Below are 12,890 nucleotides of genomic sequence, written 5' to 3' on the forward strand. Positions count from 1 at the left end.
TAATCTAACCAGCTTTAGACACCGTTCAAGTGCTGGGGGTCCTGCAACAACCCAGGCTCGTTCCTTTACTCCATTTCACAGAAAAGAAAAATCGAAAAACTAGAGAAAATCATCTCTTCCAGAAGTAATCGCACAGGGCACGGAAGGCTGCTAGTGCGCAGGCGCCACGACCTCGGTACGCCCTAGCTCTTCCGGCGCGAGGTCAACGACTCAACCGGCAACCGGAGCCGGGGTCGCGCATGCGCCGCGCTGCCTCATCCGGGCGCCGATACCTGAATGCTGAGCGCGAGCTAGCGGAGATGAAGTAAGGCGTTAGCTTCCTTTTGAGGAAGGAGCAGCGAGTCGCCGGGGGTGGTCCGCTGGGGCTGGGGTGGTAGAGAGTCTGCGGTGTACAGAGGCGGGAGAGGCTCTGTGACTAGAACAGTTCGTCCCCTAGTTTTGCTCTCTCTCAGCTCCTGCCCAGTCGCACTTACTTGTCTGCTTTCCTCCTCCCTCCACATCCCCCCACCTTGCAGCCCTTTAACTAAGGTGAAGCTGATCAACGAGCTGAATGAACGAGAGGTCCAGCTTGGGGTGGCCGATAAGGTGTCCTGGCACTCCGAGTACAAGGACAGCGCCTGGATCTTCCTGGGTGAGGTGCACATCTTTCTCCCGCAGTGCTCCCAAGATTCTCCTACTCGGTTTCCGACGATTTCAGCGTTCCGACCCTTCACTCCTGCCTACATTCATCGCCCACCTTTATATCCATCTGCTGTCTGCCCGGGAATCCATGTTCCATCTCTTTTCTCCCCTATTTTTAGTTTTCTTTCCCTGCCAAATCATGAGAGTTACTGTTTGCCATTTGCTGTGCTAAGGCTCAGGGACTGTTGTTATTTCTCTCACCCCTGACCCATTATACAGCTGAGGAAATTGGGGTGCAGAGAAGTTAAGGGAATTCATTAAGGTCACATAGCTAGTAAGCACAACAAGCAGAACTATAGTATTCTAGAAATCATGGTCTTAGCTACACACCCACATTGCTACCACCACCCTCTCTCATTCCCCTTCCCTTCCTGAATTCACTTTTCTCCTCTAATTAGCTGCTGTCTTCTGTCCATGGCCACATTACCACTCCTGTATTCACTTTGTGTCACAACCAGTAATTGTACAGTTTGACGTTTCAAAGAGGTTATTGTACCAAACATTGTGCTAAGCACTTTATATGCGTCGTTTTATTTAATTCTTATAACAATCCTGTGAGTTATGTGCTAATATCCTCATCTTACAGATGAGGAAAGAAACATTTGGAGGGGAAATTATTTCCTAGGAAATGCTTAACAGTGTCTTTATAACGTTTGTCTATATTTAGGTGGGATTAACCATGACATATGTAGACTGATTTTGTATCATAGCTGTAAATTTGTGGATAATGAGCAGATGAATTCAGCATGTTTGTGGAAGCAGAGGTTTGTGATGGAAACTATCTGCTTTGTCCATAGTATTTGGGGTGCCAGGAGGACTGAGTGATCAGATTAGTTTAGTTAGTGGTGACTCTGACTTCCACTCAAAGTTAATCACTCCTTTTCCTGTACTACTGGCACCTTACATGTACTTCTGTCATTGCATCAGACTTGATTTTTTTTTTTAAGTTGGAGTTTCACTCTTGTTGCCCAGGCTGGAGTGCAATGATGCTATCTTGGCTCACTACAGCCTCTTTCTCCTGGGTTCAAGTGAGTCTCCTGCTTCAGCCTTCTGAGTAGCTGGGATTATAGGTGCCTGCCACCTTGCCTGGATAATTTTTTTTGTATTTTTAGTAGAGACGGGGTTTTGCCATGTTGGCCAGGCTGGTCTTGAACTCCTGACCTCAGGTGCTCTGCCCACCTCAGCCTCCCAAAGTGCTGGGATTACAGGCATGAGCCACCGTGGCCGGCCCAGACTTGATTTCTTTAAGGACAGGGCCTATTGCTTACTGTTTGCACCCCTAGTGCCTGGCCTAGTGCATGGTACGTAGTAAACTCTTGGTAAATGTTGGGTGAACTGAAATGTGGTTTTCTCTTCTAGGAGGGCTTCCTTATGAACTGACTGAAGGAGACATCATCTGTGTGTTCTCACAGTAAGTCCCTGTTCATTTCCTGCCTCCTGAGTCGACAGAGTACTTTGTTTCTATAATGCATTTTGTGGCATCACAAAAACCACTTATTTTCACTCTAGGCTGAATGGCATCCCTGCATGGGGAGGGTTGGAGATTCTGCTTTAGTCTGGATCAGTCCCAGGACATGGTTCTAGAATGTTCTCCTGTGGGAAATCCAAAAAGTTGGTTAATTTAGGCGGCCATCTTGGGAATTCAGGTCTATTTCTGTTGTCTTTGACTGAGGCTTGTTCAGCCTGGGCCTAGACTAGAACAGATTGGAACCCTCAGGAAGGTACCGTGTTGGTCCACCTCCTTGGCTCTTGCAAACTAGGGGTAACTGATGGTCACAGGGCCCTTCTGGCCCTAACCTGTGTGGCATCATAGGATTGGGGCAAAACACAGAAGTGGGGTAAAAAATAGAAGGTATAGGTTGTAGTTTGCTTTCTTTGTTTCTCAATGAGTGTAAGGTTAGTGAGCGAAGCCAGTCTCTACCTGGAGGCTGAGAATCACAGGCTGATGAGGAGCAAGAATGAATAGGAGACCTGTATATTCTTCATTCTGCTGAGCAGTAGCACTTGGTGGGAGAGGGTGTTGGCGGCTCATACTGGTAGTAGCAGCTGGTAGGAGACGGGCTGGGCAGCTGGCATGCAACCCCAGAGCTAAACAGCACAGTTAGTCCACAGGACCAGAGGACCTTGGTGGCTCACAGGTGCAGAGGAGCACTATGTTTGGGTTTTTTGGGCCTTGGGAACATAGTACAGAGAAGTTGGACGGCATGTACAGGTAGAGGACCATGGCAAAAGGGGCTGGCCAGGCAAACACAGGTAGCATACCCTGGCAGAGGGATTGCCATGGCAGGATGGTAGGGTCATCCATGGACAGAGGGTCCTGGCCAAGTGGTTGGGCCACTTAGGGGGCAGCAAGTCATAGGAAAGGAATTAGGCAGTACCCGTGAGAAGAAGGCTGTGATAGAGAACCTGGGCAACCCACATGGTTGGAGGGCCCTGGCAGGGACAAAGATTGCTTCCTCCAACTTCTGGATGGTGGGAAGTTAACAGCAGGTGCAGCCTATAATTTCTACTTCTACCCAATTCAGTCTTCCATCTTGGAGCTGTTTAGTTCTACATACACTGAGTGATGATCAGTTAGCATGTGTGTGTGTGTTTGTTTATTCTGATTCTCTATTCTGGTTACACACACTACTCTCCATGAAGATTGCCTTTGCCGCTAATAACAGTGCCTTTTGAAAAACTACTTTGTTGGCCGGGCACAGTGGCTCACACCTGTAATCCCAACACTTTGGAAGGCTGAGGTGGGCAGATCACGAGGTCAGGAGTTTGAGACCAGCATAGCCAACATGGGGAAACCCCGTCTCTACTAAAAATACAAAAATTAGCTGGGTGTGGTGGTGCGCACCTGTAATCCCAGCTGCTTGGGAGGCTGAGGCAGGAGAATTGCTTGAATCCAGGAGATGGAGGTTGCAGTGAGCCAAGATTGTGTCACTGCACTCTAGCCTGGGCGACAGAGTAATACTACTCCATTTCACAAAAAAAAAAAAGAAGAAAAATGACTTTGTTTGATTCTGAAGGTAATACGTACTCATTATAGAACATTTGACAAAATAAAAAAGTATAAAGAAGAAAATAAAACATACTCTTAAGGAAAACGCAATGTTTTGGCATATCTATTTATCATTTAAAAAATGTTGGAAAAAAATGTCGGACATAATTTCCAATGGTTTGCTATTATGTGAATTATATTGCAATGTACATTATAGTATATAAATTTTTTTATGTATCCCTCATGGTTTCTTTAGTGAAAGAGGAATACAGATCAATATGTTAGCATGTTAAAGATGTTTTATAAATATTGCCAAATTGCTCTCCAAAAGGTTGTATCAATTTCCAGTCATGAGAATGCCCATTTTCCTGAACCCTGATTAACAATGGCTATTTTAAGAAATATTAGCCAAAGGGCTTCTCATTATTACTTTACTTTGCCTTTATTTCATCATCAGTGAGGTTGAACATCTGTTTATAGATTAGCAGCCCATTAGTCTTTTTTTTTTGTAAATTGTCTATTCATATCCTTTGCCAAATTTTTTCTACTTGTATTTTCCTGTTGATTTTACATGAGCCCTTCATGTAAGAAGGATATTAAACATTTGCTATAGCACTTTGTTGTGTATTGTATTGCAGGTTGAATATCCCTTATCCAAAATGCTTGGAGCCGGGCGTGGTGGCTCATGCCTATAATCCTAGCACATTGGGTGGCCGAGGCGGGTAGATTGCCTGAGCTCAGGAGTTTGAGACCAGCCTGGGCCACATGGTGAAACCTTGTCTCTAGTAAAATACAAAAAATTAGCTAGGTGTGGTGGTGGACACCTGTAATCCCAGCTACTTGGGAGACTGAGGCAGGAGAATCACTTGAATTGGGAAGGCAGAGGTTGTAGTGAGCCGAGATAGCACCACTGCACTCCAGCCTGGGTGACAGAGCAAGACTCTGTCTTCCAATTTCAGAGGTGTTTTTTTTTTGGAATATTTGCATAAATGTAATGAGCTGTCTTGGGGCTGGGACCGAGATCTAAACATAAACTTCATTTATGTTTCATATACACCTTATGACTACACAGAAACAGTAATTTTATACAATATTTTTAAATAATTTTGTATATGAAACAAAGTTGGTGTGCATTGAACCATCACAAAGTAAAGGTGTCAGATATGGAATTTTCCACTTCTGACATCATGTTGATGTTCAAAATGTTTCAGACTTTGAGGCATTTTGAATTTTGGATTTTCAGATTAGGGACGTTCAGCCAGTACTATGAGCTTGCTTTTTCTTGATTAAATATGTTATCATACTATCATTTTTTTCTTGATGCTCAAATTTTCCCTATTTGAGGGTCAACATGAGTTCCTTCAAGCCATGCCCATATTCTTTTTTAAAAAAATTCTTGTTTTGAAATAATTTCGGGCTTGATACAGGAACATCATAAAATGGTATAAAGAATACCTGTATCTCCTTCACCCAGATTCCCCAGCTGTTAGCATTTTAATTTAATTGATTGATTATTGTGAGACAGGGCCTTGCTCGGTCACCCAGGCTGGAGTGCAGTGGTGTTATCATAGCTCACTGTAGCCTTGAGCTCTTGGGCTCAAGCTGTCCTCCTGCCATGGCCTCTACAGTACTGGCATTACAGGCATGAACCACCACACCTGGGCAACATTTGCATTTGTTTTGTCATTATTTCTCTCCATGCATACATACTACAATTTTTTCCTGACTCGTTTGGGAGTCAGCTGCAGATTTGATGCTTATTCCTAAATTCTTCAATGTGTGTTTCTTCCAAAATGAGGACATTGTCTTGTTTAACCTTAGCACAGTGATCAAGTTCAGAAAATCAATACTGATGCAGTATTATTATTTAGTTTATAGACTTTATTCAGCTTCACTGGTTGTCCTGCTAATGTCCATTATAGCAAAAGAAAAAATTGTTTTCTGGTCTTTTATCTGTGATATAAATTATAAATATTTTCTCCCAGTTTATTTTTTTTTGACTTTGTTTATTGGGATTTTTTGCTAAGCAAAATCATTTTATTTTTATGTATTCATTCATTGATATGTTTAAATTAGCATATGGTAAAATTGACTTTTTTGAGGGGCGAGGGTGCACCCCTGTGAGTTTTAATAGATTTATGGATTTGTGTAATCACCCCCATAATTAGAATGAAGAACAGTTCTATCACCCCGAAAAAGTCTCCCACGCTCTCTCTTTATAGTCGCCCCTTCAGTATTTTATTTTTATGTGGTTAAATTTATCAATCTTTTTTTATTGCTTCTGGATTTTGAGTCATAATTGGAAAGTAATCTCCCCACCCACCCACCTGTGTTCTCTTTCGGTACTTGTATGGTTTCAATTTTTTTGTTTTTTGCTTTTTTTTTTTTTTTTTTTGAGGCGGAGTCTGGCTGTCACCCAGGTTGGAATGCAGTAGTGCAATCTCAGCTCACTGCAACCTCTGCCTCCCAGGTTCAAACGATTCTCCTGCCTTAGCCTCCCAATTAACTGGAATTACAAGCATGTGCCACCAGGCCCAGCTAATTTTGTATTTTTAGTAGAGATGGGGTTTCACCGTGTTAGTCAGACTGGTCTCGAATTCCTGACCTCAGTGATCTACTTGCCTCAGTCTCCCAAAGTGCTGGGATTATGGTTGTGAGCCACCATCATGGCCATAGTTTCCATTTTATAGATTGAAGTTTTTGATCTGTTTAGAGTTCATTCTGTTGTACAGCGTGAGGTTTAGAGCCAGTTTTCTTTTTTTTCAAGTGGCTATCTAGTTGTCCTAACACCGTTTTTTAAAGTCCAAGCTCAAGAGTGGCTGTAATCCACACACTTTGGGAGGGCTAGGGGGGAGGATCACTTGAGGCCAGGAGTTCAAGACCAGCCTGGGCAACATAGTGAGAACTATCTCTGCAAAAAAAAGTTTTTTGAGTCCATATTTTCCCCAGCAAATTGGTATGTCACCCTTATCATATACTATTTGTTTTCATGTATACTTGAGTCTCTTTCTTAGCTTTTATTCTATTGGTCTATTAATTTTCCAATACCACACTAGTAATTTCAGTCTGTCTGATATCTGATAAGAGTTACTCCCCCTCATTGTTCTCATTAAGAGTTTTCCCAGCTATTTTTACATGTTCTTTTTTCCATAAGAATTTTAGAATTAACTTATTCAGCTTTCAGGAAAGAAACCAAACTGGTATTGTTATTGGAATTATATTAAATTTACATTAACTCGGGAGAAGATTTTGATACCTTATGATAGTGAGTCATCCTGTCCAAGAACAAGGGATACCTTCATATTTGTTCAAATCTATGTTTGTGACTTTTGGGAATTTTAAAATAGTTTTCTTTATATGGGCTTTGTACATTTTTTGTTGATAAGTATATTTCTAAGTACTTTGTCTTTTTTTGCTATGATAAATACGATTTCCCTTTTATCATTTCTTCTGATTATTGTTTCTGTATAACAGAGTGATTGATTTTTAACTTTATATCTTGTTGCTTTACTGAATTGTTACGCTCTGTTTTTAATCATTGTTTATCATGGATTCTCTGGGTTTTCCATGTATACTATCATATGTAATCTACAAAAGGATAATTTTACTTCCTTTTTTTCATTTCTTATATCTGTTTTACCTAATTGCATTGGCCTATACCTTCATTTTAGTATTAAATAGTTTCTAAACTTACTTGAATCAGCTCTAGTATTTCTCATTAAGTAGATTGCTAGATTTTGGGCTGAAGTGTATGTATGTGATTATGTAACATACCTGTCAATTCCCGTTTTATTTTTATGACTTTATTTTTAAATTTATAAACCTCTAACTTATCTGGAATTTATCTTGCTGCAAGGAGTAAGGTAGTCTTTTATTCCTAATGTTTTTTCTTTTTTGAGACAGAGTCCCACTCTCTCGCTCAGGTCACAGTGTAGTGGCATGATCCTAGCTCACTGCAGCCTTGAACTCCTGGGCTCAAGTGATTCTCCCCATTCACCCTCCTGAGTGGCTGGGACTACAAGTGAACACTACCATGCCTGGCTAATTAAAAAACTTATTATTTTGTAGAAACAGGGGTCTTGCTGTATTGTCCAGCTTGTCTCAAACTCCTGGCATCAAGTGATCCTCTGGCCTTGGCCTCCCTAAGTGCTGGTATTACATGTGTGAGCCACTATGCCTGATCTTTTTTTGTTTGCTTGTTTTTTTTGGAAATAGGATCTTGTTCTGTTGCCCAGTCTGTCTTGAACTACTGGCCTCAAACAATACTCCTGCCTCCCAAAGTGCTGGTATTACATATTATAGGTGTGAGCCACCATGCCTGGCCTTTTTTTTTTCTATTTAATTCTGCCTTTTTATCTATTTGGTTTTTTTTTTTTTTTAGAGACAGGGTCTTGTTCTGTTGCTCAGGCTGGTCTCAAATTGCTGGCCTCAAACAATCCTCCCATCTTGGTCTCCCAAAGTTCTGGGATTACAGGCATGAGCCACCATGCCTAGCCAAATTTCTGCCTTTATCTTTATTAGCTCCCATCTGCTTTCATTAGGGTTGCTTTCTTCCTTTATATTCATCCTTTTTGTTCACAATAAAATTATTTTAAAGTTACAAATTTTCCTATGATGTTAGGTACATTTCATAAGTTTTGGTATATATTCTTCTCATTTTTGCTATTTTCTAAATAGTCTGCCATTTTAAAAAAAATATTTTGCTTCATCTTCTCTTTCATCCAGTTATTAAGAGAGTAGCTTTCAAGTTCTAGTTAGGTAAGGTGTTTTTTATTTAAAATATCATTTCCAGCTTTAGGTCTGTCTGTTTTTTGGAGTATAATTATTGAGGTTTACATTGAGACCTAATCCATAGTCTATTTTAGTACAATCTTCATGAATTCTTGAAACTGTCATCTTGTAGGATTCAAAGATATCTATGTATCTAATTACATTAATATTTGTTTGTATAATTGTTATAGTAATTATGTATATTAATTAATCTGATCTTATTTCTGTCCACTTTGTGCATGATAAACTTCAAAGTGATTTGTTAAATTCTTCCATAACTTTTGCTATTAGTTTTTCTTTGCATTTCTGATAGCTTTTTTAATTAAAAATTTTGATTTCTTAATTGACCTAAAGTTTTCCTGACTTATACCTTTGTTTTGTATTTAGGCCTTTTTCAGTGTAAAATAATCTTCTTAGTTTCATTTTTTATTGTGGCCTTGAATTAGCCTTTGCTCTTGATATTAGTGCCTGTTTTTTAATTGGGTACTCCTGTTCTTGTCTGACTTTTTCTTTGTCATGACCTTTCTGTATCATCTCGTTCTAGATGTATCTCTTGTACATACTGTATTATTTGAATTTTGTTTTATTACCTTATCTGCATGTTTTTGCCTTTTAAGTCAATAGTGTCTTACTCTTTTATAAAATAAATAGATATGGGGAGATTGTTAACATTAATCTCGTGCGGGACAAGAAGACTGGGAAGTCCAAAGGATTTTGTTTTCTCTGCTATGAAGACCAGAGGAGCACAATTCTGGCCGTTGACAATTTTAATGGGATCAAGGTGAGTGTACTTACTAAGCAGGTTGGTTGGACATTTTTTCCCCTTGTATAGGGGTTTCGTTTTCTACCTGGTTGCCATGGACACCGGGGCAGCACTCGTCAGCTTGGTGTGTTGCAGGGGCTGCAGAGGTGTGGAGACACTGGTCAAAAAGAGATTCCAGGAAATAATTCTGTTGACTTGTGGCCCTGCAGGACTTGCTTCTTTTTCCCATCTGTTAACAAATTGTCTCCCCAGGAGCATAGGTACCAGGCCTGCCTCCCCTCCAGGCCTCTGTTTTTTACCTTTCTTTTTCTTTTTTTTTTTTTTTTTTGAGACGAAGTTTCTCTCTTGTTACCCAGGCTGGAGTGCAATGGCGCGATCTCGGCTCACCACAACCTCCGCCTCCTGGGTTCAGGCAATTCTCCTGCCTCAGCCTCTGGAGTAGCTGAGATTACAGGCACGCACCACCATGCCCAGCTAATTTTTTGTGTTTTTAGTAGAGACAGGGCTTCACCAATTTGGGCAGGCTGGTCTTGAACTCCTGACCTCAAGTGATCCACCCTCCTCGGCCTCCCAAAGTGCCACTGAACCTGATCAGAGGGGTTAATTTTTTATTGTTGTTCACCTGTAGAGTTGTGATTCATAGCGCAATAATCAGTGTGAGCCTACTGTTCCAGTGTGGTGTGGCTAGAGCAAGGTGTGAGGGCTTAAGAAAAAAGAAAGTTTCCTTTTCTCTATTCCTTCCTCTCGCCAAACTGTTGGTCTGGCTTTGCCTCCTAATGACTGTGTCGGGAAAGCAGTTGTAGCATTAAGCTAGATATCAAGAATTCCTTCTAGTTGCCAGACCTTCCTAGGGCATGTTTCACTGTAAACTTATGTTACAGATCAAGGGTAGTTAATTGTGCATCTAAATCTCACAGTCTTCCCTGATGCTTGTGCTTTGAGGTAGTAGTGTTTCCTAGTCTTTTTCATTTTGTGGACCATGTAGAACAGGAAGATATTTATATGATGCCCTGGGGTAAAGTGATGAGGCTGCTGGTACAATTGCCCAGGCCTCACCTGGCTGCCCTGAGAGCTGAGTGTATTAATATTTAGGTGTACATGCTATGACACACCAGTTGGACAGGTCTGCTTTAGTGACAAAATTTGGCAAGAAGGAAGTGGACATAGTTCAAATCATGGTTTTCTGTAGCTTGTGTTCAGATAGTCTGACACTGTGTTATGAGGGCCGTCTTCACTGAAGCATTTCCCGTCTTGCTTAGATCAAAGGAAGAACTATCCGAGTGGATCATGTGTCTAACTATCGGGCTCCTAAGGACTCAGAAGAAATGGATGATGTGACCAGAGAGCTCCAGGAGAAGGGCTGTGGGGCTCGCACCCCCTCACCAAGTTTGTCTAAGAGCTCTGAAGATGAAAAACCAACAAAAAAGCACAAAAAGGGTAAAGCATTAAGACCTAAGGGAAGATTCTAGCAGCCTTAATGTCTGCTTTTCCTTGCATTCACTGATAGTTGATAACCAACTCAAGTGTGAAAGGGGAAGGTGCAGGGAAGCATAGTTTTATTGGGAAAGGGGGAGCGTCAGTGGAAGGCTAGTGCTATGGGCAGAGTTGTGTTCCTCCCCAAGTTAATATGCTGAAATCCTAAGCCTCAGAATGCAACTGTATTAGGAGATAAGGTCTTCGAAGAGGTAACTCAGCATGGGAATTACCTTGTACAGCAAATTGACATATCAAGGGTGACAGACATCCAAGTTGGCTTCTTGGAGGCACTTTCCTGGAGGCCTAGACAGTGGCCCCTTCATGCTGCTGCCAAGGTTGTTCTCCTTATGCACATTCCCCATCTCCTAGCATGTGAAGTTTTTTAATTATAGCACCTGTGTTTGATGTAGTGTATTCAGAAAAGAAAGGTGCTTTTTTTTAAGGGAGTTCTTTATTTTTTTCCCCTTTTCTTATTGACTGCTTCTTTCCTTTATCCTCCAGACAAAAAGGAAAAGAAGAAAAGAAAGAAAGAAAAAGAGAAAACTGACCGGGAGATACAGGCAGAGCAGCCGTCCTCTTCGTCACCCAGAAGTAAGACAGTAAAGAAAAAGGATGACCCTGGCCCTAAGAGGCACAGCAGCAAGAACTCAGAAAGAGCTCAGAAGTCAGAACCCAGGGAGGGGCAGAAGCTCCCCAAGGCCAGGACTGCCTACTCTGGTGGAGCAGAGGAACTAGAGAGGGAACTGAAGAAGGAGAAACCCAAGCACGAGCACAAGTCCTCAAGCAAGAGGGAGGCAAGAGAAGAAAAGACCAGGGATAGGGACAGACGGCGGAGCTCAGACACACATTCTAGCCAGCACAACCGGCGTTCCGAAGGGCATAGTCATAGAAGTAGAAGTAGGAGCCGAGATAAATCCCATAGGTATAAAAGGTCCCGGCGCTCCCGGGAGCGGGAGTCTTCCAATCCCAGTGACCGTAGGCGTCACTGAAGACTACTTGGCTGCTCAGTAGATTTGGAAATAATTATGTTTTTTAAATGCAGTCAAATTCAGTTGGGCTGTTACTATTTTTGTATCTAAAACTTCTGGGGCTGGATTCTTTGACTCTCTTGAGTATTAGAGTCATTGAAAGGGCTGCAGTTTAAATAGCTAGTTATCCTGGATATTCTTAACAGCATCTATTGGCCCTTTACCAATGTATGTATCCTGAATTTTGGTTCATAAATATGGCTCTTGAGCCCATAGACCCCAGTTGAAGATGGAATTTTCAGGAAAGGGAAGATACCAGATAATTCTAGAAATCTAGTCTTTGTGTTTGATGTTTAGAGCCCAGCATCATGGGACCTTTCCAGTTACTAGATATAGACAGCTTGATGTGAATGACTGGGATACGATTTCTAAGATCAGCCAGGTCCATCCCCAACCCTCCTGTTTAAAAAATTTTTAATATCTTTTCTTTTTCATTAAAACTTTTTGTTTGATATGCCTCTTTCCACATTTTTTCCTTGCGATGTATTTGTTATTTATTTGTATTGAGGTAAAATGCACAAAACATAAAGTTAACCATTTTAAAGGGAACAATTCAGTGGCATTTGGTACCGAACATCCACAGTGTTGTGTAACCATCACCTCTGTCTACTTACAAACCATTTTTTATCCCAAGATGAAACTCTGTACCCATTAAGCAAGAACTCCCTCCCCACTTCCTCCCTCCTTGTCCCTAGCAACCACCAATCGACATCCTGTTTATGGGTTTGCCTATTCTGGCTATTTCATATAAATGGAATTATACAATTGTGGTCTTTTGTATCTGGCTTCTTTCACTTAGTGTAGTGTTTTTTGTTGTGTGTTTGTTTGTTTTAATTTGACATGGAGTTTGCTGAAACTGGAGTGCGTGGCACAATCTCAGTTCACTGCAACCTCTGCCTCCCAGGTTCAAGCCATTCTCCTGCCTCAGCCTCCTGAGTAGCTGGGATTACAGGTGTGTACCACCACACCTAGCTTATTTTTGTGTTTAGTAGAGATGGGGTTTCACCCTGTTGACCAGACTGGTCTCGAACTCCTGACCTCAAGTGATCCGCTTCGGCCTCCCAAAGTTCTGGGATTACAGGTGTGAGCCACCACACCCAGCCTAGTGTAGTGTTTTTGAGGTCCATCCACATTGCAGCGTGTATCAATACTTCATTCCTTTTTATGGCTGTATCATATCACA

The 12,890-nt window shown here is 41.5% G+C and overlaps 1 protein-coding gene across 1 annotated transcript; it reads left to right on the forward strand.

The window, feature by feature from the left end:
* The first annotated feature begins 239 nt into the window (after positions 1-239).
* Positions 240-12,159, forward strand: RBMX2 (RNA binding motif protein X-linked 2). The gene is made up of 6 exons (XM_002763259.6): positions 240-304; positions 516-631; positions 2,041-2,092; positions 9,092-9,221; positions 10,463-10,640; positions 11,181-12,159. Exons 1-6 carry the CDS (start codon positions 240-242, stop codon positions 11,666-11,668), a joined length of 1,029 nt encoding a protein of 342 aa, XP_002763305.3. The 3' UTR covers positions 11,669-12,159.
* Positions 12,160-12,890: the final 731 nt, after the last annotated feature.

Source organism: Callithrix jacchus, chromosome X (assembly GCF_049354715.1).
Source record: "Callithrix jacchus isolate 240 chromosome X, calJac240_pri, whole genome shotgun sequence".
In the NCBI taxonomy this organism is placed as follows: domain Eukaryota; kingdom Metazoa; phylum Chordata; class Mammalia; order Primates; family Cebidae; genus Callithrix; species Callithrix jacchus.